The sequence below is a fragment of the Manacus vitellinus genome, unplaced genomic scaffold (assembly GCF_001715985.3).
Source record: "Manacus vitellinus isolate BGI_N305 unplaced genomic scaffold, ASM171598v3 scaffold_5_pilon, whole genome shotgun sequence".
NCBI classification, from domain to species: domain Eukaryota; kingdom Metazoa; phylum Chordata; class Aves; order Passeriformes; family Pipridae; genus Manacus; species Manacus vitellinus.
In genome coordinates this window covers 16,148,570-16,174,317 of record NW_021940682.1, presented here as the reverse complement: position 1 = coordinate 16,174,317, position 25,748 = coordinate 16,148,570, and the positions used below count along the sequence as shown (strand labels likewise).

General features: G+C 47.4%; 2 protein-coding genes across 3 annotated transcripts; one reads left to right on the top strand and one right to left on the bottom strand.

Annotated features, from left to right (window-relative positions):
* Positions 1-4,095: 4,095 nt before the first annotated feature.
* Positions 4,096-21,873, top strand: TMEM184B (transmembrane protein 184B). Of its 2 annotated transcripts, XM_029963532.1 has the most exons (9): positions 4,096-4,354; positions 6,657-6,822; positions 10,114-10,204; positions 10,738-10,813; positions 13,913-14,004; positions 14,298-14,467; positions 16,400-16,594; positions 17,482-17,505; positions 18,540-21,873. In XM_029963532.1, the coding sequence occupies exons 1-9, from the start codon at positions 4,154-4,156 to the stop codon at positions 18,779-18,781; spliced, it is 1,257 nt and encodes a 418-aa protein (XP_029819392.1). In that variant the 5' UTR covers positions 4,096-4,153; the 3' UTR covers positions 18,782-21,873. The 2 variants fall into 2 exon arrangements, with proteins under 2 accessions (XP_029819392.1, XP_025751733.1); XM_025895948.2 differs by lacking the exon at positions 17,482-17,505.
* A 970-nt stretch (positions 21,874-22,843) lies between these two features.
* On the bottom strand, positions 22,844-25,705 carry MAFF (MAF bZIP transcription factor F). Its single transcript, XM_018080897.2, has 3 exons — positions 25,687-25,705; positions 24,939-24,992; positions 22,844-24,857 (listed from the first exon to the last, which is right to left on the bottom strand). Exons 2-3 carry the CDS (start codon positions 24,972-24,974, stop codon positions 24,444-24,446), a joined length of 450 nt encoding a protein of 149 aa, XP_017936386.2. The 5' UTR covers positions 24,975-24,992; positions 25,687-25,705; the 3' UTR covers positions 22,844-24,443.
* Positions 25,706-25,748: the final 43 nt, after the last annotated feature.

Genomic DNA, 25,748 nt, shown 5'->3' with positions numbered 1-25,748 from the left:
GTCACTTTTCCTGGCACACTGGTCTCCTGGTCCTGTTATATTTCAGGTTACCTCCGGGGGGAGCAAGGTAGTCAGTTGGAGATGGGGAAAGCTCCAAGAGTGAAATTTAGAAGTGTTGAAATATTTTCCTTTGATATATTTAAGAGTGTTCTCCAGAAAGGGAGAATAAGTGTGCAAGTAACTTTATTCTCCCTTGAACTGGAAGCAATGAGGTAGAGATGAAAGAGTGGGCAGAGAAGACAGGATATGGCAGAAGAGTAAGGAACTCTCCAAAATCTATTATGCATTAGATTGGTTTGTATTGTATTGGTAATTCATGTTTCTAAATGCCCCTGATTTGACATATGGTAATGTCAAGCGCCTTCCTCATGGTTTAGTACCTTGCAGTGCTGGGAACTGTATGGGGCAGAGAACAAAAAGGCAGTTGTCCCAGGGAGCTTAAAATGCGCAAGAAACAACAGAGGAATACAGCCAGCTGGGAGGAGCACTGGAAAGAGATCACAGCCAGGGGCCTGACTGATGTCAGGTCATTGCACAACTGGAGTAGCAAAGTGGAAGAGTGGAGAAGATGGAGGTGAATAGGGAATAGCTTTGTGGCTGTTGGGAAGTATCTTTTTACCCAGGTGTGAGAGGAAGCAGGGAAGTATATTGTGGCACTGACTTGGGCTGTGATGGAGGTAGGTGTCCAAGAAACAAGTGCCAAAACACGTTCACAGTGTCAGGTAAGAGGGAAGCTGTTTATGCCAAGGTGCTTGATCTGTAGCTCGTCAAGGCAGCATGTTTGCTGTGATGTGCTCACAGGCACCACCTCTATTGGAAACCTGTTCTAATGGTTTGCTGGACTTGTGTCCTGTTGCACAGGGGAAGAGGCCTCTCAGAAGAAAGGCCTGCTAAGTGAGTTAACAGCCCACCCTCGTGATGTTCTTTTTAACAAAGCAAAAGAGGAGCTCAAAGGCTGAGCTAGTGGTAGTGAATGAGCTGAAATCCAATCACCTGGTTAAGGCTCTAATCGTCTGTGCTGTTAGCTGTTTTTCTTAAGTATAGACCAGATTTGCTCTCACAGCTTCAGCTTCTTGCGTACGGTAGTCTTTTGTAACAGCTTTGTGCACTGCTTATACCTGTCACTGTAGCTGTGATGCGTGGGACTTGAGAAGATTAGAAGGGATAATTTGGAAGGTGTATGTTAATTTTGCAGATTTGGGAGTACAGTATTCCATCGTGTTTCACTAGCAAGGAGAATGAACTGCCAACTGATGCACAGAACCAATAAAAAGTATCAAGTGAATAAAAAGCTGTCCTCAGGGGCAACCCTGAGGGGCAGGGGGGGTGAGGTGAATTGGGTTTTGGCATAGGAGGAGTGTAACTCTAGTTTGTAAGAAAGTTTGTATGTTTTCTTTCAGAACACAGTGCTGGTAAGAGTTATTAATTTCAATGACTGTGTCAGTTAAAGGGGGTTAGATTAAGAATGATAGACGATCATGTAATTAATGGTGGTTGATGTATAATCACAAGGGGGCAGTGTTAAGGTTACATACACAACTTGAACTTATAAGTGACCCTGCTTCTGAATACATAACCCTTGTCATGTCAAAATGCTTGTTGATCACTTTTTGCTATTTCCCCTTCTTTTAAAATGAGTGCAGAAACACAGAAGAATTCCCTTTCAGATCTTCACTTCTGTTGATCTTACTGACACTGTATTTGGCTCTGTGCTATTGATGTGGTTTGATTAGCTGGAGTGTGAATGTCCAGGTCCTGTTCCTCCTGCCACTTGTGGTCTGATGTACAGATCCTCTCCCCCATGAACTTTAGGAAGGGCTTAGCAGCTTCCCCTCTTGCATATCTCCCAAAGTGCACTAGGATGTGCAAGGTTGCAGCTGGCTGGACTTTATTTAGACCTAGGTTAACCACAGATGCATCTGCTCTGATTTCATTCTAGATGTGCCCTTTATGAGCTTAGTGGAAGCACTCTCTCAGCACTGTGAGTGTTCAGTTGCTACCTTGTGACATCCTCATCCGGCCTTCATCTCTCCAAATGTTTAGAAATAGTATAGGTAATGAAGTGTGCGTGTGCGTATGTATGTTTTGAAGCTCAAAACTGAACACTTGTATTTCCTGTACTGATCAGGACTGGAAAGGAATTACCCTGCTGAACGTGTGGTTATGGAAAGTTGTAACTCAGAGCAGAGCTATTTTGGAAAAACAACAACTGGAAAGAACGAAGAAAAGCCAAGTTTGACAATTAGTTTGTAAATTAAACTACAGCAGTTGTGCAGGTCCATGTATAGTAAGATAATATCTGCTTTAAAAAGTCTGGGTATTTCCCTGGATTTTTCTCTTTCCCCTGTGGAAGAAAACAGAAATGAGGTAGACTGTGGCATAAGTAACATCAGAGTGCTGCACACCATTAATGCAAGTTTGTGTTTTGTAAAAGCCTGTGCTGGAGGGGCCATTTGCACACCTTAGTGTGCATGTGGAAAGGACTTGCTACTGGCCCTCTGCTTTTACTGGGTACCTGTCCCCCAGTTTGTGCTGTGGCTTCAGGTGAAGCAGAGCTGGGGCAGTTCATCTGCAAGTGTATGCTCTTGTTTGTGCTGTGTAATGACCTGTCAGTAAATGACAGATGTGTCCTTCCCTGCTGCAGCTGCAAACTGTGGTGATGGATTGTTGGCCTTTCTAAAGCCCTTTCCATCTACTGATCATAAAGGCCTGTGTAAGAGCTATGTCTCGTGCTTTTACACAAAACGCATTCCAAAAAGTATGAGGAGGTTATCAGAAGGAGGCAACATTATGCTGTTCCCCTTGATAGGCACGTCTCTACTGCAATCACATCAGAAGCAGCTCTTCTAATGGGTAGAACCAATGGCTGCCTGTTTGTGATCTTGGTTTAAGTGGATTATCGTCCTGCAATCCAGAGGTCACATTAGAGCCTGCTTACAACCAAATTGAAAATAATAGCTACTTTAGATCTTAGACCTTCAAGAATTTGTTCCATTGAAAGAAGATAGCTTTTTATCCAGGAAATGGCCAAGGGTCATGCTGCTTTGAGATCTTGCATGTTCTGGGTCTTTTCATGGGTCAACTGGCTTTTAAAAGCCAATCAGGTTAAATTCACATTGTGCAGAAAATAATGCTAAGTTAGTAGAATTACTAGCAGGCTGGCTAAGTGTACCATGCCATACAATGTTTGGTAGAAGCATGACTTCCATGCTCTCAAAGCAAGGAAAGCTTTCAGTACATATCCTTCCAATGAGGGTGCTTTGCACTGAGTGTGGTTTTCAACATGGCAGTAGGAGAGGGGGGGATTGCTTGCTGAAGGAATAAGGATACTCTTCCCCTTGCCCCCCTTGCTGCATAGTGACACTGTGGCACATGTTGTTGCCTGTTGCTGCTTGGCAGGCTAACCATAACACTAAGACACAGCAGAATAGCCCATACTTTTATGGAAAGCAGAGCTGTTAACTTAGTTGTGCCTGTCATCTTCCAGTATGGATGATTTAGATACCTCCTTCTGATCTTTTTACAAGGGCATGCAGTGATAGGACAAGGGGGAATGGTTTTAAACTGAAAGAGAGTAAGTTAAATTAGATGTTAGGAAGAAATTCTTTACTGTGAGGGTGGTGAGGCACTGGAACAGGTTGCTCAGAGAAGTTGTGGATGCCCCATCCCTGGAAGTATTCAAGGCCAGGTTGGATGGGGCTCTGAGCAACCTGGTCGAGTGGAAGGTGTCCCTGACTATGGCAGGGGGGGTGGAATGAGATGATCTTTAAGGTCTCTTCCAACCCAAACCATTTTACGATTCTATGATCTCAGGTAAATGCTCTATTCATCTTGTGCTGAAATTATTGCAGTAGGGAGGTGACAGTAGCGGTGGCAGTGTTTCAGGATGTCAGGGAGGATGTGAAAGGTTCCTGAACACCACATGATTTGTTGTGTCACGAGGGGTGGCACTGGCAGACTTATCTAGGTCCTGTTCCTAAAACATGTGAGCAGCCTGGTGAAAGGCATGTGAGAGATGCAAAGCACTGTTACTGTTATGCTCCTGACTCCTTTCAGCTGGGTTCAATTGCTTTTTGGTCCTCTTCCTTGGCAGGTCTTGGCTCGTGGGCAGCTCTTCAGCAATCCTATCTGGAACCTCACACCAAAAGGCACCATGATAATGATGACTGATGTCACTGCAGCCCCCAGATTGGGGTCAACTGCCACCACTCCAGCTGTGGCTCCTAACTTCTCCCGGATGCCGGAGGATGGCAGCCCCACAGCTGTGGAGCAGCCAATATTCCTCATGACCATTGCTGCTCAGGCTATCTCAGGTTTCTTTGTATGGACAGCTTTGCTCATCACCTGCCATCAGGTAAAACCCCGCCACTCGTACTTCTCATCCTTTCCTTTTCCCCACATGGAGGAACAGACCATTTCCGCAGTATGAATGGAGAAGAAGCACACTCTGTAAAACATTTGGCCACCTCTTGAATGTTTGCAGTAAGGTGTGTTATCTCAGGCCATCCTTTCACGGGTCTTGTATCTGAATCCAGCCATTTTGTTATTGTGTCAGCTGTTGGCTAAAAGATTGTAGTCACCTGTTGTTTGACATTCTTCCTTTGATCTCCTGTGCCAGTGGATTCCAAAGGCTGAACTCCACTACGGAAAGGAGTAGCAGGAAATGTTTTATTTTGATTTTTCTCTTCTCCCCGCTTTCTGGGCCAGTTGTCCTGGGAGCCAGAACAAGTCAAACCCTGCATCCTGTTCTGTACCTCCCTTTCATGCAGTTGTCATGTGAACTAAAAACCACAGTAGGGAAACATGAGCCCTGTTATTTATCAACCTGTGTTTTGTACCTGTTGGATCATAGATTCCAGAGTGATGACTAGAATCTAGAAAACTACAGCCTATTGATGGAGTACAGGGGCTAGTGAAGTTAAAACATGGATTAGTCACAGATGAATAAGAGTAACACCTGCAGTTTCACCAGCTTGAGTAACAATTGCAAGTGCCATGGATCCTGCTGTCAAATTGATTGCCTACTGAAGGTAGGAAGAAATTTTCCTCCGCAGTATAGCATTGCACAGTTAGGCATTAATGTCCTTCTCCAAAGAAACTGATGGAGGTCAGTGCCACAGAGACACTGTTGATTGAAATGTGCTGTTGTCCTCTCACACGGCAGCAGCTCCTGTGCTCTCGTAGGCGCATGGATCACAGGGCTCTTTTGACATCCCAAGGGCAAAGCTTAGAGTCATCTGAACTCCGGTATCAGCTGTCCCTGTGCTGGGTGAGATGTGTCACTGGGATTGTCAAAGGGCAAAAATATCCCTAAGGTTTGTTAGTTTATTTTCAACCTGTTCTCCCCAGGAAATGAGTTTTTTGTGAGCTCCTCATGGGTTAGGGAGAGGAAACAGAAGTATTTTTGAGCCCTTCAGTTGATTTTGACCAGATCTGGCCAAGAGGCAGGGAGGGATAAGCAACAGACTGCTAGGGAGAGAGAGAGACAAGCCCCTCTCCCTTATGAGGGAAAGGTGAGATCATCAGCGTATGTTTTGTTAGATCCTGCAGAATCCTCACAACATCCCCAAATGCAGGGTGAAGCTTCAAACAAACACTTGTGCCTCTTCAGGCAGCAGAATCAGTCAGTCATGAGGCACGTATGTAATAAACTAGCTGTTACTAATTCCAGCAGTTGGGGCAGCAGCTCGATGAGAATTGCCATTCAGAGGCTTTGCCTCTGCTGACTCCATGGTCAACAGAGCGTACCCACAACTTACACTGAAGCTCTGGCCTGTGTTATTAGGCCATTGCAGGAGCTGTACTTATCTTCAGGGTGTGGTTGTGGTCAATGCCTTTTTCAGGAGGTGGGTATTCTGTGAAAAAGCATCTTAGGTGTGGGATTTAATCATGGCTAACAAACTGTGAGGGGTGGGAGCAAGTAAGGTGGGGAGGCTGTGCTCCCCCAGCCCGTGACTTAGGGGGATTGGCATGTGTGCAAACAGTCAGACAAAACAAACGCTGTGGCTCTGTGGCTCCTTTGAGCACGTTGCATGACCTCAGCGCTCCCTTGATGGCTGTCGGTTTGTGGCTGTGCTGTCACCAATGCGCAGAATGACACTTTTTGAGCATATAGGCTGTGGCTTATCAGCTTTTTGGCTGTGCTCTGAAGGGCTCTCTTAGGTTGTTTCAGGTGAAAGTCTTCAGGTGAAAGCATCCAAAACTGCTTTCAGAGAGTGTGTTCACAAAGAGCACGTGCTTAAGCGCATGCACCTTCCCTCTTCAGAGAAAAGCAGCCTGCAGTGGTGTGAATCTTAGATACTTAAAAGAGGATAGCAGGAAGGTAGGACTGATAACTGGAAAAAAGATGTGAACAAAAGAATGTGGGCAAGGTAATGTAACAGTAAATTAATTCCCTATAAGAAACTAGGTTAGAAATGCCTCCATTTCCTTTTCCTTCTCCTTCCCCCTCTCTGCAAACCAAGGGTTGCTATATCAGTGTCATATGATAACAGTGATTTATTTTTTCTTTTATGTTCATCACCTTGAGGCTGCTGGAGGCAATCAAGAGGTGATTTACTGAATTTGTTTTTCCTGGTCCAATTGACTCTCCAGTTCTACTTTCCCTCTCTACTCCATATTCCGCTGATCCTGGTCTCCCCTCTCCGTCCTCTCAGATCTACATGCATCTTCGCTGCTATAGCTGCCCAAACGAACAGCGCTACATCGTCCGGATCCTCTTCATTGTGCCCATTTATGCCTTTGACTCATGGCTCAGTCTCCTGTTCTTCACCAATGACCAGTACTATGTTTACTTTGGCACAGTGCGGGACTGCTATGAAGGTAAGGAGGGGTCAGACAGAGGTGGGAAGTCTCTGCCCTGAGAGAACTTTGTTTCTGGTTGAGAACATGGAGAAAGCATCACTGTCACCTACTGAAGCAAAGTTTTGTGGTGTGCCTAACTGGATGACCATGACTTGCTTAGTGACTGAAAATCATAGAATCAAAGGATGGTTTGGGTCAGGAAGGACCTGTAAAGATAATCTAGTGCAGCACCCCTGCCATGGGCTGGGACAGCTTTGCTCAAAGCCCCGTCCACGCTGACCCTCTTCCTCATTGGCCTCTGAGCAGGACAGGATGTGTTGAACCTTCCCTTTACAGTGTTTTGTAAAGACCAAGTTTATGGTTTTCTTGGGTTCTTTGTTTCAGGAAGGTCTAAAGCCAAAGAATCTGATCGTATCTGGGTGTTAGAAAGCGAGGTGTTGCTTAGCTCCTGGCTGTTCTGACAGCACCTACTCAGCAGCCAAACACTTGCTTTGTCCTGTTTTGCTGGTGCAGTGTGTTAGCAATGTATTCTTCTGGTCCCATCCTGTGGCCACTTGTGTGCTTGCACAGGGTAGCACAGCCGCCACATGCTGAGGCTGGTCAGGTGTAGTGCTTTGGGGTCCTGCAGGAGAGAGGATACCATGTTCAGGATGAGTTACCAATGGCTTGGTTTTGGTTGTCTGCTGCAGATAACATAATACCACTAATGCTGTATGTGAGGGAAGCAGTTACTCTCCAGTAAATGCTACCTTAACTTCCCTCCTGATCTTATCCTGAAAGAAGCCTCTACCCACCCAGCAGGAGAGACTGCACTCAAGCAGTGTATTTTTGAGGACAATTTATCACCATCCCCTCATTAAATCATAACTCATTGGTACAGTTATTTTGGTGAGATCTGCATTGCAGAGAGGTGCCCCTGGCCATGTGATCAAGTTAATCAGCTGAAGGGACCAGCAGGCCCTCCTCGCATCCACAACAACGCTCTGAGATGCAGCAGCAGATGGCAAACGTGCACACGTGATGCAGGAGGCATCTTTGTTTGGGCCTGGTTTTATAGTTTCCCTGCCCTGTGCGTGTGTAGGTCTAGCAGGAAGCCTGCTGCTCTGGGAAACTCCTCTCCTAGCAACAGCCAGTGTCCCTCTGCCTTGCTTGCTCAGGGAGTTTGCAAACATTTGAGCATCTGCTCAGGAGGCAGCCCGTGCGCCAGTTCACCTCGGCGCATTGGCCTGTGTGAAAACTACAGGTGGAGGTGAAAGCACCTTTGGAAAGCAGGTTCTGTCCCTCACTTTTTCTGGGGATCACTTCAAAACAGCCTTTTTGTTCTGTTCCCTCCCTTGACATCCACCTTATCCTTTCTTTTATTGAGAAGATTTTAGGTTGTGAGGTGGGGAGGAGCTCTATTAGGGAATGGGGGGAGAAGACTCTACTAATAAATTTTGAAAGCTGTCTTGAGCCATATGTAGACTACATTTCATAGTGTTTTGGTGTTGCTCTTTCCTGTGACTGTTTCTGTACAAACCTGAGTGTCAGTGACACTGACACAAGTAGATTTTTTTTTCTTTTACATCGATATCATGAGTATCATCTAATGACTGTGGATCAGGAATGGGAGAAGTGTTCTTTTGCTGATGTGATGAGTTTTGATCGCTAGCACTTACTTCTTTTGGGGAGGGACAGGCAGATATTTCTCCCTCCCTTTTATTCCTTTTGTTTTGTTTTGTCTTCTTCCTCTGATGTCATCTCTTCCCTAGTGCTTGTGGAATGGCCTGGTATTGTAATGACCACATCAGAGGGCAGGGGTCACTGGAGGACAATAGGAAAAGCTCAGCTTTTCTTCCTCTGAGTACTGGGAGCTGTCAACTAAGTTGCAGGAAAATTGAAGGCAAAAGGGGTTACCACAGTTATTTAAATGAGTTTTCCGTGGTTGGTGTTTTGTCTCCTAATTAAGGCTTTGGTAAAGTAGTTACTGTGTGAACTTTGTTCAATAATAACGATTACAGGTGGAGTAACAGTATACCAATTACATATGTAGAAGCAGGTATACCATTTACTTTTAGGTGCCATAGCATTCTTGCCAGCTAGACACATCTACAAGCCATAAATACAATGTTTTGAGACTATGAGAATTTTGGGAAGTGTTGAGTACCTCTTTGCCAGGGCATAGTTTGGATGCTTGTAGAAGAATTAGAGTTGATGTCTGACTTCAGAAGTTCATCTATGTGGAAAAATTGACCTCAGGTCTAATAACCGGCTGCTTGAGGAGATCAGCGTCTCTGTGCTGTATGTTATTAGGCTTCTGTTCTTATTTCAGAGTTCCTCGAGACTTCTGTTTCTATCCCACATTGTTTGAGGCAAAAAGCAGGATTTGGGTGTTGTCATTCCAGGGAATGTCCGAGTACAGATGACCGTAGAAAACAATGTTGAAAGAAAGGTCATCTGGTCTGTCCTTTTGCCCCAGGGCTGTATGTAACACACTCAGTAGTACAGTCCTTGCCCTAAGAAATCTCACAACTTTGAGGGTCCCACAGCGATTTTAACAAGTCGAGAGAGTATCAGACAGGGCACATGCAGGCTTACTCCGTGCATTAAAGTGGGTTTGGATCCCATGAAAAAGAAATACATCTGTAGTTGTGGAGAACTGAAATGGGACAAACTATTAATGGCCAGTTCAAGAAGGCTGTTCGCTGTCAAGAAGGCATGTTGCTGGGGAAGGCAAGGTGGGCCAAGGAGAAGTTTATTCAGTAGACAAGAAATTTCATCATTCTGAGGAAATGAAGCACAGTCTGTTTTTCCAAAATCTCCACTAAACATGAAAACAGCGTTTCACTAAAACCCCTCTGTTTCTCCAGCTTTTATATCTGTAGTCTGGTTACCTGGCAGAGAGAAACTGTGTTCATCAGCTAGAAGGTTAAATACAGGAGATAACATATATCTGATCCATTAACCCATATCTCTCCCAGATTATTTAGTACCAACGTAATGTCCTAGAATAACGCACAGGAACCCTGTAAAGAATGGCATCTTACAGATGCCAAGTAATACAGAGACTGACTACAGTTTTAAATGGTTCTGTGACCCTTTTGGCATGAGTCATGGAACTGGCATGGGACCATGGCCAGGCTCCAGTTCAGATAGTCTTGTGAGTGCTGAGGTAGAATGATAAATGCAGTGAAAATAATCTGGAGTGCTTTGAAGGGGAAGGTGCTGCATAAGCAGTCCCTGCTAATGTTTGGTCTGTTGCCTGTACTCTTGGTCCTTGCACCTGTTTTGAAGTTGGTTGTCATTTTACTCTGATTGATGTCTTTGCAGCCTTTGTAATATACAACTTTCTCAGCCTATGCTATGAGTACTTGGGAGGGGAGAGCTCCATCATGTCTGAGATCAGAGGGAAACCAATTGAGTGAGTATTTATTGTGCTTACAGCATGACGCTATCCTCCTTCTGAGCCCATCCACTTTTCCTCTTATCCCTGCCCTGAAAAACTGTGTCATGTGGCAAATGTCTGCTGAGACTGGACAGTGTGGATGGTGATGATTTACCAATACCCTGGTCTGAGACAGATCAGGTTGATCACATCCTCTTAGGCAAGCTGGACTGATACACAGCTTTTCTGGACACCTGCCTACTCATTTATTTATTTTCTGATTTCCTTCTCCTTTAAATCTTTTCTGTCTTTAGTTGATTGTGCTTCCTTTGGGATCTGTGTTTCTCCCCATGCTACTCGGTTAAAGGAAAAATATAATTGGAGTGTATAGTCAGGATGTTGGTTTAGACATTTCTCTGAAAGAGAGTATGGCTGTAACTTTAATTATGGTTGGAGGAAGCACCAGTCCTACAACTTTGCTACAGAGAGATAGATAAAGAGGGTAGGAATCTTGCACTCCAGCCCAGATCTTGCTTGTGAACCCTGTCATCTTGTGTTGGCTCTTTCAGGTCCAGCTGTGTGTATGGAACTTGCTGCCTGTGGGGAAAGACCTATTCGATTGGATTCCTGAGGTTCTGCAAACAGGTATGGGCTGGAGGGACTGTGCCATCCTGCAAAAATGAATTAAGTGTATGTGGGTGGCAATGGTGCCTTTTGCTGCTGAACTTCTGAGATGAGCACTCCTTTGAGGGGGATTATAATAGCATTTTGAGAGGCCTGCAGACTGCTGAGGAGTTTCAGGGCTTTTTTGTTTTAAATTATTTTAATGTTTTCTACTCAACCCTGCATCAGGACAGCCTTAGCAAAAGATGCAAGTTATCTCCTGGAACTGATGTTAACCCTGAGAAGAAACATTTCCCTTTCTGGATTGCAGAGATCCCAACTTTAAGAAGCTGATGTCTGTGTTGTGTCGCAGACACCTCAGTTGTGTAACAGCCTCCTGAATTCCCAGAGCTGCTGTTGTGGTTTGGAGTTGAGGAGGGGGTGGAGGTTAAGCATGACACATTGCTTTGTAGGAGGAACTGAGTATTGCTCATCATGTGTGTCTGTCTGTGCTGAACTGGGTACGTCGAGTGGGAGGGCGGGAGCGAGGGAGATCTAAACCTCGATACAGCCCTTGTCTGCTCATCCCAGGTCAGTCACCTCTGGCTGTCACCAAACAGCAGGTGAATGTCAAGTCTTTGCTCACTTGCTGAAATGAACGCACAGGGTTTCTTTGGAGACAGCGTGAAGCAGGTCTGGTTCTTTGAAGAGGCTTAGGTCATTGTAATTCCAGGCACTGGGTCTAGATCTTTGCCCTGGCTTTTCCTGTACATCATGACCTGTCTTCTGTGTTTTACCAATATACAGAAATATCAAAGGTAAAATGCTGTCTCAGTAATATCCAGTGCAGCACAAGTGACCATTTCCAAAGGATGACGTCTTTTGCTTTTCTGTTCTGTTTGTCCCTGCCCCATATTTTGTCCTTACGGCTTTCCTGGATTTTTCCCCTGATACTTTATTTTCTACTCTGCGTCCATTATGCTGCTTCACCTGTTTCTCTTGGGTTTCATTTGGACACCCTATGGTTGATTCACTGCATTACCTATTCTTTGTGCTTCTAATGTTAACTTTTACCTTTCAAAGATGTCATAAGCAAATGTAACACCCATGAAAGGTGAATGAGTGCTGGAGAAATAATTTCCCTTAGACCTCTTGTTTCTCATGTCCCACAGCCTCTGGCAATTATCGCCACATGGGTTTGGCGATGGCCGTGTTTGGAAAGTTTGTTCATCACAGTGAAGGCTAGAAGCATTCTTTGGGCAGGGGGAGGTGTGTTTTTTCTGCTGGCCTCCACAAATCCTAGCTCATTTGGTAACTCTGGCTAAGGTGGATAATTTGCTTTTCCCTTGCTGCTATCTAGCAGCATTTCTTCTAGTCAGGCCTGCCCTTTGCTAACTGCTAAGACTGCTGTGGAGGCTGTGAGGGAGATGTCTTGCAAATGGATGTTTAAATACTTCTGTCCTTTTTGGCTTGGTGAGAAATTGTTGATGCCAAGACTCACTTTCTAGTACTTCTAGAGTTTCAGGATTGCCAAGGAAGACCCCTCAAGGCAAATTCGTGGGAAAGCTGGTGCAAAAGAGCAACAGAGCACGTGTCAGTGCTGATCTAGGCAGTATCCATCATCATGATGATCGGGGGAGGAATGTGTTGGAAGGAACACCTTGCCCTTTTTAGCCTTGTTCTCAGCATCTCCAGCACTTCTGTTGCCTCCCACCCCACCTGCCCATTTTCTGCTCTTTCCAGCCCCTTTCATCCTGAAGGAATCTGTACTATAACCATTCCTTCTTTCCATCTTCACCTCCACTAAAAGCTTTTCTCAAGCAGGTGCCTGGTTTGGGTCAGTGAGTCTACCTGTGTTGCCTGTGGCCCTCCAGCAGTGTGGTGGCTGCAACGTAAAATCCAAACAGCTTGTTTCCTTTAGGATGTCTTAATTAAGATTCTTTACTGGGCCTGTGTCTGATGACCCTCACACATGGGTCACACACCATCCATGTGCTTCCCATATGCTGTAGCATCTTCTAGGGAAGCAACTAAAAATAGTATGTGGTGGTTTGGATTGCAGGGAAATGGTTAAAACATCCCAGATTGGAAGAAGGGGAAGCTCAGAGGATGGAGTTGTTTACCAATTAGCTTGACCTTTTCCAGTTCACATATTTACAGTGACTCACTAACTGGCATGTGCTGGGGTTTTTAATCTCCTTGAAGTCTTATGACCACTAACAAATTGCATCGTATCCAAAGCAATTATTACTGTTTGGTTTTACCTTCTTTCTTTACATAGCCCTCCCCACATGTGCACAGGTCAGCACCTGCCAAGGCTCTTCCAGCCTCCTTCAGGGAGACATGGATCGTGTCTTTTCAGGGAAACATTTTTAGGGTCAGAAATCTTCACTCTCTTAGGACTTTGAAGTTCAGCATCTCCAGAAAGTTGAAGAATGGGGTGGCTTTCAGAGAACATTTGTTCCAATAGGAGCAGTGGTTTATACTGGCAGAATGGATAGAGTTGATCCCAAGTGCCACAGAATCTTTGGGGAGATTCAGTAAAGGTCACATGGATGACAGCAGAACAGGTCTTAACTTCTGTCTGTCAACACACATCTCTGTGTATACAAAACACCTTAATATCGTGGCAGCTGTCAAAAGTTCCTCCTCAGAGAACTAAGTTCCCCTCCGATCCAGGGGACCTTCTTGCCTAACGATGACAACTATGGATTGGAGTTTGCTTTACTTCCCCAGTATGCCTTTGTTAAACTTGCTGTGTCCATACCATAGCACAGTGTGGGATTTTTTGTTTTTCATACAGTTGCCATGCATAAATGTGCTGCAGCACAGCCTGTGAAAAGCAGCTCTGGAAGAGAGGACCTGAGCAGCTTCTAGAAGCAACCCTACAAAGACAGTTTTTTTCCCATTCTGGACAAGTAGATAGCACACATACTGCTTCTGAATCTCCTGTATCTCCTTTTGGGTGTTGCAGTCATCAAGCACAATTGATTAGGAAGTGGCAGGATCAGACTCCTTGTTGGGGCTGGACTTGTGTTGCTTTGCTGAGTTGTCCTAGTGGACACTACATCGTGATGCTGGTTTGGGGACTTGGCCCCTTGCACCTCCTGCCTTATCATTCTTCCTCTCTCATTCCTGTAGGCTACCCTGCAGTTCTGTGTGGTGAAGCCCCTCATGGCAATCAGCACAGTCATCCTTCAGGCCTTCGGCAAGTACAAGGATGGTGACTTTGAGTAAGTTTATTTGTCTGGCGTGCAAGACTTGGCTGCCCATTCTCTGCCTGGCTTTGCATGTTGTCCATGTGTGTGCTGGGCCATGGGAAAAGATGGGACAACATGGGCTGATGCACATGAGAGAAGAGGGCAGAGGTAGCCCTCTTAGTTTCAGGTTTTTTCTACCTAGTTTTGGGGGAGGGAATGGGACAGGGAGGCAGGAAGGAAATGGACTCTTTGAACTCCCCAGTGACAGTGGCAAGGGGAAAAGATCATGCTGAAGTTTCAGGCATTCATATATCTTCTCTTTTCAGTGTGACCAGTGGCTACCTCTATGTGACGATCATCTACAACATCTCTGTCAGCCTGGCACTGTATGCCCTCTTCCTTTTCTACTTCGCCACACGTGAGCTACTCAGTCCCTATAGCCCAGTCCTCAAGTTCTTCATGGTGAAGTCTGTCATCTTCCTGTCCTTCTGGCAAGGTGAGCTGCTTTTCCCTTCCCTTGGTAGGCACAAAGAACTCTCTGCAGGGCCTCAGACACTAGAGTGAATAGAGCAGATGTTGATGAATAGACAGAATGTATTTCTGTATTCTATTTGTTTTATAGTCATTCACTGCTTTTTTCTGGGAAACCTGTTTTGCTCATTTTCATTTTGTTTCTATGCTCCTGAATCCTCACTATCACTGTGTGTGTGTGTGCACACGCATATCTACCTGGCAAAATCAGCTGATAGGGTGAAGAGTCCTTTGCATTCCTGGAACAGTCATAAAGCACAATCTGCCAGCATTTTATCTCATGCTGCCATTTTATTGATTAAAGCGGCACATCTAAAAATTTTTAGTACTTTTTTTAGTGCTCTATAAATAAAATTTTAATGGTATGTCTGTGATTTATGTGAAGCAGCAAGCTGGCTGAGTGCGGTGTGTGCTGCCACAGACCCACCGCTGAGCAAGACATTCAGAATTCATGCGCATGACGCAGAGGCACATTCGGAAAGTTGAAATTCCACCTAAGCTTAGTGCCTCTTACTAATTGGCTCTAAGCATTTCCCTGTTCAGTGCCCTACTTAGGTTTACTGAGTTGCACTTCAAAGACTAATTGAGTAGGAACTTGGGTGGAATTTAGGCTGTTGGAGTATGGCCCATCCTCCCTGTCTATGGACAAACTAATAAGCATCTGTTTTATCATCTTGAGCCATTTGGTCACATACTTTGTCTTCTTTGGAATTCTTTGGCCACCATGGTTTTGTACAGGGAAAAACTTTTTTCTTGCAGTGGTTTGTCAAAAATACCCTATGCTTAAATGAAAAATTCTGTTACTTGAATTTTTGCTCTAGCTAGTCAAAGTGCTGATGTTGCACAATGTGGAATATGTAAAAATTTTCTTAGGGATGTTCTTTGATGTTTGATCTTTGTATACTTTCAAGTCTAATCAAAAAGAAAAGAGATTTAATCCATGAAACAGAGAGCAGCTAACAAGCTCTAACTGATGTCCAGGTGTTAGAAAGACGAATCACTTGTCTATAGAATTACCTTGTTAAGGTTTCAGGCTTGACGTGTTTCAGATCTCAGACCTAGGGGGAGGTTAACAAAGCTTGGGAAGAAGGATGTACCACTGACAGGGGACACAAAGAATGTAGAATTAATGGGCACCCAGGTCATTAGGCAGAACCCCCAAGATAAGGAAGAAACTAAGACAACTCAGCAACTGTGTTGAATCAGCTCTGACTGGGTAAAAGGTAATTCTGGCAGGGGGAGATCATGACCACCGACCCAAAAAACCCACTGACTTGAAAGAAAAGAAAGACTGAGCATGAGGACTAATTGGTATGAGAAGTGAGACAATTAATAACAAATAGAAGATAAAATACTAATTAATAAGAGAACTAGGAAACTTGTAGCCAAGGAACATTAATGGCTTTGTTTGCTAAAATGTATAAACGATGAGTTTTGGTAGTCATTATGCTGGTTTTGTGGCTTTACCACCCAGTACCCCTTTCTGCACAGAACTGTAAATAAATCGAATACATTGACTGTGTGTGTGGATTGCACACCATGTGAAAGAACCTATTTTAGGACAACACAGATCACAGGAGTGCTTGCAGAAATACCTGACTGCTCTTACTGTTTTGGACTTGAATAAGTCCTGCAGCACTTAGTTTCACAGTTTATGCAGCAGTTGAGAACAGAAGAGGGTCAGTGTTTGAACATGCTTTGCTTAAGCATATTTATCTCATTTTATTCCTCTTCTCTGTTGTACAAGTGGCTGTAGGTGGATGTACGTAGCCTGCTCTATTTGTAGCTCCTGTGTTGTGGGGTTGCATCTAGGACATACAGCATAAACAGCTATTCTTGACAGTTACCATGCGATCATGTTTTCTGTACATTTACATGAGCTTGTTGCTTTGTTTAGGGATGCTGTTGGCCATCTTGGAAAAGTGTGGTGCCATCCCCAAAATCCACTCTGCTGGTGTGTCTGTGGGTGAAGGCACAGTAGCTGCTGGGTATCAAGACTTCATCATTTGTGTGGAGATGTTCTTTGCAGCCATTGCCCTGCGCCATGCCTTCACATACAAGGTGTATGTGGACAAGAGAATTGATGCCCAAGGTAGGAAGTATGCCAGTGCATATGGCTTGTCTCTTTGGTAGTGAGACTGGGTGGAGACTGGTCCCTCAGGCAGCCAACACACTGATATGACTCCCAACCTGAATGCTTGGAAAATGTCACATCCCCTCCTCTGCGGTGTCTGAACAGATTCATTGTGCAACAGCTCTGCAGGGCAGAAACCTTGCCTGAATTGCACTGTTCCCTTTTCAGTTCCCCAGTATACCACCCACAACAGCTTGTTGCAGACCTGAGGGCTGCAAGAAGTTGCATCGTTTTGGTGGAGTGGGTTTGTCCTTCTTCCTGTCTCACCAAAGGGGAACTCCATTGCTCCAGGTTGTGCAACAGACTGAAGGCAAGAGGGACGGGGCCTAAAACAGGCTCTGTTTTGAATCTGGCTTGGGAAGATGAGCCTCTGCTTTGGCAATATGTTTGTCATGGAGGAGGAGGATCTCCCTGTAATGACTTAGTGAGGGTTGGGCTGCTAGAAGTCTTATTCTACGGAAGAGGAAGGTGGATGTTATCTCTGGGAAAAGGGGGTTTTTGTGCCCAGTCTATGCATGTACATTCAGTGTTTTCCAAATAAAGGGGTTCTTTCCTGCTATGGGAGATCTGTGATGAGGTGTGGGAGGATAGCAGCCTGTAGATGACCTCTCCATCCCAGCCAGCCCCAGAGGCTTTGGAAGGAGAGTTGTTGCAGTGGGGAGAGATGAGATCTGTGGGTGATGAAAGGGTAAACTGCTGGCAAGTACAAGTGGGGAATGTTTCGGTGGTGGGCCTTGTTCAGTTCTTGTTATTTCCTCTTTCTCTCTGTCTCTGTCTCTCTCTCTCTCTCTCTCTCTCCTTTTCCTTTTATCTCTCCCTTCTTTGGCCACTGGTCCCTGATGCAGCTGTTCCATCATATGGGCCATACGGTAGGTACAGCATGCTTTGTGTGTTTGTCTCAGTTGGCTTTTAGCTGAGATGCTGTTCTCTCCTGATTCCCAGCTTGCCTACAGCCTGTCCTGTCCCTTGTTCCCCCTTCCTTGTAGATCTGTAACTCTGCTGCCTCACACAGCTGCTTTAGGGTCGTCTGGGTTATAAGTAGTAAAATGGCTGTGTGGGCAGTGGAGTAACACGCAGCTGCAGAGTGTTCCTGTCAGCTGTGCAGGCTCAAAGGAGCTGGTTTGTGCTCTCACCCCAGCCTCTCCTCACTTTTGTAATTGCCCAAGATGATCATCATACTTTGCTTCTCTGGGGAGCTCATCCCCAGGCTTGAGCAGAGCCAGAAACTCACACTGGAAATGGAACCTAAAACCCATGAGAAATGGCATTTTCCTAGAAGGGGATGCTGCCTTCCTCTGTGCTCAGCACTTGAGTGGGACAATCTCCAGCTATTGCTTCCTTCATGGTGTCACTGTGACACCCTCTACACAAGGGGTGGTTCTTCCTCTAACACTGCTTGTTCCCCTCCTTTCCCTCCTTTGTGCTGCTTTCCCACTTGTATGGTCTCTTTCCTGTGGACATTTTGATACCATCCAGCAGTGTAATTTTCACTGAGTGGGAATGGCAAATGACATTTCTCCTAGAATTTTTAGAATTTCCTTAGTTTTTGTCTTCTGAAACCCTTTACAGGAGTACCTCCCTACCTGACTGTCTTCATTGCACATTCGAGCCAGCACTGGTAACATGTAGTGGAGGTTGTCACTGTGGGTATGTCCCACTCTCATGGTGTGTACCCCATTTAGTGCTGAGGTGGATTCAGTTGGCTAACAGCATCTGAATTTAGGAGCACCACTGGTAAAGCCATTTGTGTGGCATTTCCTCAGCAGCTGCTTAAGGAAGTCTGTAACATACCGTCTGCAGGACCTAGGATTGCATGTTCCCCGTTCTCCTTACCTTCACGTTCAGGGGCATGGGCGAAGGCAGCAGTGTTCCTCACTTGTCCCTCCCTGTCTTACCCAAACAGGTCGCTGTGCTCCCATGAAGAGCATCTCCAGCAGCCTCAAGGAGACCATGAACCCTCATGACATTGTCCAAGATGCGATCCACAACTTCTCCCCAGCCTACCAGCAGTACACCCAGCAGTCGACGCTGGAGCACGGTCCACCCTGGCGCAATGGCAGTCACGTTATCTCGCGCTCCCACAGCTGCTCCGGTGCCCGTGATAACGAGAAGACCCTCTTGCTGAGCTCTGACGATGAATTCTAGGAGGGGAAACTGCCAGCACAGGCTGTCAATTTCCTCCCTTTTTTTTTTTTTTTATAATTTATTAAAGCAGAAACACGCAAGTCATATCACTTCCTAGAGAGTACAGATTGCAGAAGTGTGGGCACTTCCCATTAGCTTTTGTGGGTACGGACATGATGAGCAGCGTGGAGGTGGTGGAATGGCCAGGACTCTATTCTCGAGCCCATTCCTTACAGCAGCAATCAAATTAATTGAAGCAAAGCTCCAGGGTTTGGAGCTCTGGCTTTCCACACCTGCCCTACTTGGTGTGGAGCGTCACTGGCCAGAGCCTGGAGTTGTGGCCAAAAATGTTTTTGTTTTTTTTCCAACAGGACAACCTGACTCCTTTGTATTCTTTTTCCTGAATGGTTGATGTAGGCATAGTTTTCTCCCCAACTCTCTGGTACTAACATCTCTGTGATCCTTGGGAAATGGGACTGGGATGCAGTGATAAGCATTCCTGAGGATCAGACCAGAGACTGGTCTATATAGCCATTGCCTTTAATGCTAAGTAAGGAATATCTGCCCCCACCCTCCCGAGCACCTTGTTTTGAGCCCTGGAGTCAGAGTCACTTGAGTGAGCGAGGGGGAAAAGGACAGGACTTTTTTCCTTTTCTTTGGCTCCCTACATCCCCTGATCACCATCAAAGCTGATGCTTGTTGAGGCTCAGTGGGGATGGAATTGCTTTCTCACAAGGATGGAGTTTTCTAATCACTAAGTGTCCAAGCTTCCCATCTCCCTTGTGTTCCTGTGGCTAGAAGCCTCCCTGGAGCATGTCTCCTGCTAAGAAGATGGAGGACTGCCTGTGATAGGCAGTGGAAGTTTGTAGAGCTCTGGCCCCTTCAATCCTCTTTGGGAAGGGAAGATATGTAAACACAAAACCAGTTTTTTGTTTATGTTTCCTGTCCCCTAGCATCACAGCTGCCCCTCTTAAAGGTGTGGGTTGCATCAGGTAGCTGCCAGAGCAGGTCCTGGTCTCTCACAGGTATCTCTCCCCATGCTTTTTATCACTGACTTTCCCTGTGAGCTGCACAAATTTTGCTCTTAGGCTGGAATATTCAGAAAGGAATGTTGCACACTCCTTTGTTTTTTATCTCCATAGCTGTTCTGGGCCAAACTGGAGCAGACTTGAAACCTGACATGACCTGGCTGGTCGAAATTGTCCCTTTTATTCTCCCAGGCAGCAGTTGCTGCTGCTGCTGCACACTTCACAGACCCTGCTGCAACTCAGTGCTATCAAGGGTGGAACCAGCATCCATGAAAGTGGGAGAAGCTTTCCCTTGCTACTGTTGGGTTTCGGATGGGCCCATGGGTACTTAGTAGAGCCACAACAGAAGTGATCCCTCTGTAGATCTATCCAGGGACCAGAAAATGCCTCTTGCTTACTTAAAATTATCTAGGGGAAGAGTGGGCAGCATGCTCAAGTGCTACAGATCAGATGCTCCTACCTGCAAGCAGGAAGCAAAACTGAGAGATTGGAGCGAGCTGCTGTGTTCTTCTCGGCTGTAGTTTCTCTGTTCCTCTCCCACTTGCCTTCCCTGCCATCAGCAGACCTGTGTGGTTCCACACTGCCCCTTGTTACTCTGCTAGGAGCACTGGAGGCTGGTTTACTGCCTTCAGGTTACCTCTCCACTTGTTTCCTAATCCACCTGCTTGTTTGCTCAGTGTCTCAGGAGTGACAGTGAGTGAAGAGCTTCTCATTTCCTCAGCACCCCTGCCCAAGCTGGGCAAAAGGGCTTAAGGAGAGGCAGTTTTGCTCCCTGCTGTGAGAATAAGATAAAGAAAGGGCTTAAGGACAATGTCTCCTTCTGTACTTGTGTCTGGGGGGATGGTGAATCAGGTGGGAGCAACAGTGCTGACTGTTGAGGGAGCTGGAGGCAGGATCAGTGGATCCAGCAGCTTCTGTGCTGTTGGATTTCCCCATTTGCACACATCCTGCGATGCCATGCTGTTAGTTACTGCTTTTCCTAAGTCTGTGTCTGCTTAAATGGACATGCAAATACGCTCTGCCAGGCTTTGTGTGGGCTTGGTGTAAAACTTCCTCATGCATAAGCTGCCTGGAAAGCAGGGCTGAAGATTGAATGGGCTTTCCTTCTGTCCTCTATGGCTTTGATTAATAGTCCTTTAAACGTGAGGTACTTATGTTAAAGTTGCCCTCTCTCTTAGGAAAGTAGGGTGTAGGACATGATCCTACCCTCCCCTTTCTTTGCATTTGCAGGTCTTGATGATGTCCCAGTCGCCCACTTGGTGACTGTTCCCAATCTTTGTTGCATTTGGGTGGCCGAAATCCAAAATCTCAGTTATTGCCTCATTGAGCATGAAGGTGGTCCAGGCTTGGAGAAGCATTTCTTAGAACTTACTTTGAAATGTCTCCTGCATATATATGCTGTGCAGAGGATCTGGATATTCTCAAAGCATCCTTTATGTAGTGGTTTCAATATAATCCTTTCGCACCAGCTGCCTTCAGAGAAGCCTGATGAAGAACTAGTGCCCAAACAACAGCCAGCTGCCCTGCTTTATAATTTTATATACATATATATTTTTTAACACCACACAAAATCATCCAGCGCAGAGCTTGCTGCTCTCTCTCCCGACAGGCAAGTGCCAGAGCAAGGATTGGCTCTGAAGCCGCTCTGGCTTGGAGGAGCAAATATAAGATTCAGAGCTTGAAACCAAGAAGGCCAAGGTATCTGTGGTCTTGCAGGTCTGCTCATGGTAGCCCAGGGCCCCAAGAAATGTGTCAGTTCCAGGAGTAGGCCCTTGGAGCTGCTCTCCCTCACCTGCTTCCGCTCTTCTTCCTTCCTTCCTTTTTGTTTACCATGTAACATACCCATGGGATTTGTTTATTATTTTTCCATATAGAGTAGTTCTTTGTATATAAATGACTGAAAAAAAAAAGTATGATAAATAAGACAGAGTCACCTAGTTTTGTACCTATTGTGTTTAACTGATGTGAGCTCAGCGACAAGCCGCTCTCTCTATTTTGGTCTTTGTGACGTTATACTCCGCAGAAATGAGCAAATATGATGACAAATAAAAAATATAGAGATAATATAGATTGTACTTAAACTGCCTCTGTGTGGTGTTGTCTGGGTGACTTCTCTGAGCTGATTTTAAGCTTTTGCTCAATGCAGGGACAGATGCTTGGTGGCTTGGGATGTTTTGTCCTCAGAAGGAAAGGTCCAGGTGTCTGTAGGAGCTGTTGGAGCAGCATTACTACAGCACTCTGGGCTGAGACACCACTCATGGCTCAAGGCATGTGTCAAAAACCTGTAGAAATGAATCCTACCTTAGGTGCTCAGTGAGAAACACCTCTGGGAGAGAGGGGGCTGCTCTCTGACATGGGCCCATACAAACAGTGACTCTGGGCTTTTCTTCCATGAGCAGCCTTGGGGCCGGGGCAGAAAGCGACAGAGGGAAGGGGAATGTTAAAACCCCAAAACATCCTGAGTGCTGCAATCTGCTGGGGACCAGGCCTACCTAGGCATCAGGGGAACATGCTCATCACTTCCACCTCAGCTCTGAGGAAAGGCGGTTTTCCACACAAGGAGGTCAGGCTTCAACTCTGGGTAAGGTGCCTGCAACATTTCCTTCCCCTTCTGCCATCCACAGAGACAAGCTCACTCCTTTCCTACTCACTGTTCCTGAGTCAGGCAGTGAGGTCACTTGGCAGGGAAGATTTTGGGCAGAGCTGCCCTGATTGTACCTGCCTCTCCTCCTGCATCCAGTCTAAGGGCAGCCCAGAGGGAATTTTTCTAGTGAAAAGCATTATTTTTCCTAGGAAAATCTTTATTGAGCATAGCTGAACTGCTCCTGCAGTGATTTGGGGAGTGATGTTCAGCATTAAGCTTGCTTTCCAAGCCCCTTTCTTTCAGGGACTATAAATCTGTCTTATTCTAAAGAGTCATGAGTGGTCCCCCATCTCATTTTTTTGGGCATGTTCTTGAACACGTCCTGCAGCAAAGCTAGAGGGAGCTAGAAAATCTGGTCTCACTGAAACACAGCTCTGTCCCAAGTTCAAGAACGACTAAACACACTCTCCCTGTGGAAAAAAAAGAACTTGCTTTATTTGTAAAGTCTACAAAATACAGAGAAGTCGGGTAGGACACATACTGTAAGTCAGAAAATAAATAAGTTTTTTTTTGCTCTATATAAGTATAAGATAAAATGTGATTTGCATATATAAAATATAAAGTACGGCTCTGTACCAACATCCTGGCTGTGCCGAGAGGCGGAATGGCAAAGAGGACGTGAAAATAACTTATGTTCGTGCAATAAATAAACCCAAGGGGAGTTGGGGTGGGGGGATGCTCACCACAGTGCCCTTCCATGAGTGGCAGGCACCTCTCTCTGGGGAGGGATGGAGGCTGCAGCCGAGGGTGGCTGGCGTGGCAATACCCAGGCAGGGGCAGAACGGAGGGGCAGGGGAATCATCCACAGCAGCAGATGCCAAGACAGGTCTACCTCTACCTCCCCTGTGCTGCCCATATTTTGCAAACCCGGCTCTTCCCCAGCATTTCAGCCTGCCGAAGAGCCCATTGTCCCACACCAGTGTCCAAGCTGGAGGAAAACCAAAGGGAGGAGCCTACCTGCCTGCTAGGCAGCTCCCAGGAGCTCTCTGTCCCTCCTTCCCACCTCCTGCACCTCCACCCCTCTCTCTGCCTCCGCAGCTGTCTCTCAAGGGCCAGAAGCACCTTTCCATGGGCTTTGTAGGCGGTGGGGCACTGGGGAGCGCTTGGTGGGGCCGTACAAGCTGGCCTGTGCTGAGCAAAACAGTGTTTATCTCTGCTCCAGCTGCCTCCGCTTCCTTCCTGCCAGTGCTGCTGCATTTCAGAGACACCCAGCCAGGCTGAGTGTCCCGTCAGCAGGAAGAGGCGTGAAGGATGTGCGTGATAGGGAAAGATAAAACAGCACCACTGCTTCTCCCCTTTGTGGAAAACAGCCTGGGCTGACCCACTCATGTCCCCCAGCTCTCTCCTGCCCAAGGGACCCTGAATCACTGTCACCTCTGGGGTCCCCCTGCACCACAAGCTGCCACAGTGCTTTCCCATTCCATTCACCCGTACCAGACATCAACCTGCAGCCACTTTCTCTCCCGCCTTGACCTACCAACCTTCCCTCGCCATCTCCATCCCCAGAGACTCCAGCCATGCTGCCACCTCCCTCCCTGCTCCAGCCATGGTCCAAGTTGTGTGCCCAATGCTGATATCCCTCTCTTATGCCTTCTTCCCCTGCACTGCAAAACCTCTCTCCCCTCCTTTCCCTCTCTGGCTCCTGGGACTGCCTGGCCTGCATTCAGCTCTCCCATACCCTCTCCCTAAAAGGAGGCACCTGGTGTTTTCCCGCCAGCTTGGAGCCATGGGATACTTCCCCACTGCTACCTGTGTGGGTTTGCTCTCTCCTGTCTGCACCTCCAGGAGGGGAGGGGGCTGTCGGGGCCATCAGTGGGGTCATGTCCTCTACTCCAGCACCCACACTGCAGCAGCCCTCCCCACATGGGGGAGCTGGAGGTCAAGGGAGAGGAGAAGGAGGATTTTGGGTACAAGTCCCAGCAGGGAGGAGGCTGAGGAAGGGCTGGGAGGCAATTCATGGGGGAAGGCGCCCCGGGGAGGTCTGTGCCCAGCCGGGGGACGGAGGCCAGCACTAGGAGTAGGCAGCCTGGTTGGTGCCGGACTTGACGATGGTGATGACACTGGCGGTGGCCACCTTGGCAGTGGGCCCATGAGTGGCCACAGTGCGGGCGAAGCCCTGCAGGGCCTCGTACTTGCCACGGAGAGTGTCGAGCTCCAGGCGCATGGCAGCGTTCTCCCGGGCCAGCTTGTCCACCTCCCACTCCAGCTCCATCTTCTGTTTCTGCAGCTCTTCCTTCTGGCAGACGCGCTTCACCCGACAGCTGGCAGCGTAACCCCGGTTCTTCAGCGTCCGACGGCGCTGCTTCAGCCTCGCCACCTCCTCCTTGGAGAGGCCCCGCAGGTGGTGGTTGAGCTCCCGCACTGAGAGCCCCATCAGCTCCTCATCCGACAGCAGCGGCGTGTTTTCCCCCAGCTCCCGCTTCCCCTGCCGGAGAGAGGGGCGGTTGCCTGAGGCACCCCAAACCAGCCCCCTGCCTCCCAACCCCCTGTTCCCACTGGCACTCACCTTCAAGGCCTTACTGGAGAGCCCGTCTGCAGCCATCGTTCCCTCACGCTGGCCCTGTTGAGCAGCCAGGAGAGAAGCTGGTTACAGTCAGCCCATGGCCTCACCACGGAACAGAGGACACCGGCCCTGCTGGTCCCCTGCCCACTGCCCACATGCTCCCCCACCCCGGGCCGTGTGACTCATTCCACTCGTTTAAAAAAAGTACGTAGTAATAATATTAATAGCAACGATGACTGCAAGCAATAATAATAATAGAGGAAGGCGGGACTTCCCATCCCTCCTTCATCCCATCCCGAGATGGTGGGGATGCTGCTCTGCCCAGGGGACCCAAAACGCCCCAGCCGGCTGCTGAGACGCCAAGGCTTCCCCGCGGGGAGGAAGCCGGGGAGGGATCCGCTAGAGGTTGAAGGGAAAGTAAAAGTAGCAGACCCACGGAGTGACACCGTGACGAGGCCACCCAGCCGGGACCCGCGCGGAGGTGCCGCCCCTCCCCCCCTGTGGCCCGGCGGGCGAGCGCATCGCGGCTCCCGGCCCAAGGGGTCGGGCATCCACACGCTCGGGGGACGAAGGGTCGGGGCCACGCAGGTGGGCGGGCGAGAAGTGCCCTCCCCGTGATTCAGCAGCACAGAGAGAAAGTCACCGAAGCAGCGCCTGTCCCTCGTCGGTGTCCGGTTCCTCCCCGTCCCGGGGCTCGGAAAGTGGGAAGGGGTTCGGGACCCCAGGCTGCAGCCCAGGAGCCTTTCCCCACCTCGGGGAGCTCCGTCCTCGTCAGGGGAGCCCTCGGAGGGGCGAGTGGGGCCGGGGTAGGGC

Coding starts and splice junctions, on each gene's coding strand:
- TMEM184B (XM_029963532.1), top strand. CDS start 4,154: ATGATAATGATGACTGATGTCACTGCAGCCCCCAGATTGGGGTCAACT. Junction 10,205..10,737: donor ATCAGAGGGAAACCAATTGA/GTGAGTATTTAT, acceptor TGGCTCTTTCAG/GTCCAGCTGTGTGTATGGAA. Junction 16,595..17,481: donor CAAGAGAATTGATGCCCAAG/GTAGGAAGTATG, acceptor TCCCTGATGCAG/CTGTTCCATCATATGGGCCA.
- MAFF (XM_018080897.2), bottom strand. CDS start 24,974: ATGGCTGCAGACGGGCTCTCCAGTAAGGCCTTGAAG. Junction 24,858..24,938: donor TCTCCAGTAAGGCCTTGAAG/GTGAGTGCCAGT, acceptor TCTCTCCGGCAG/GGGAAGCGGGAGCTGGGGGA.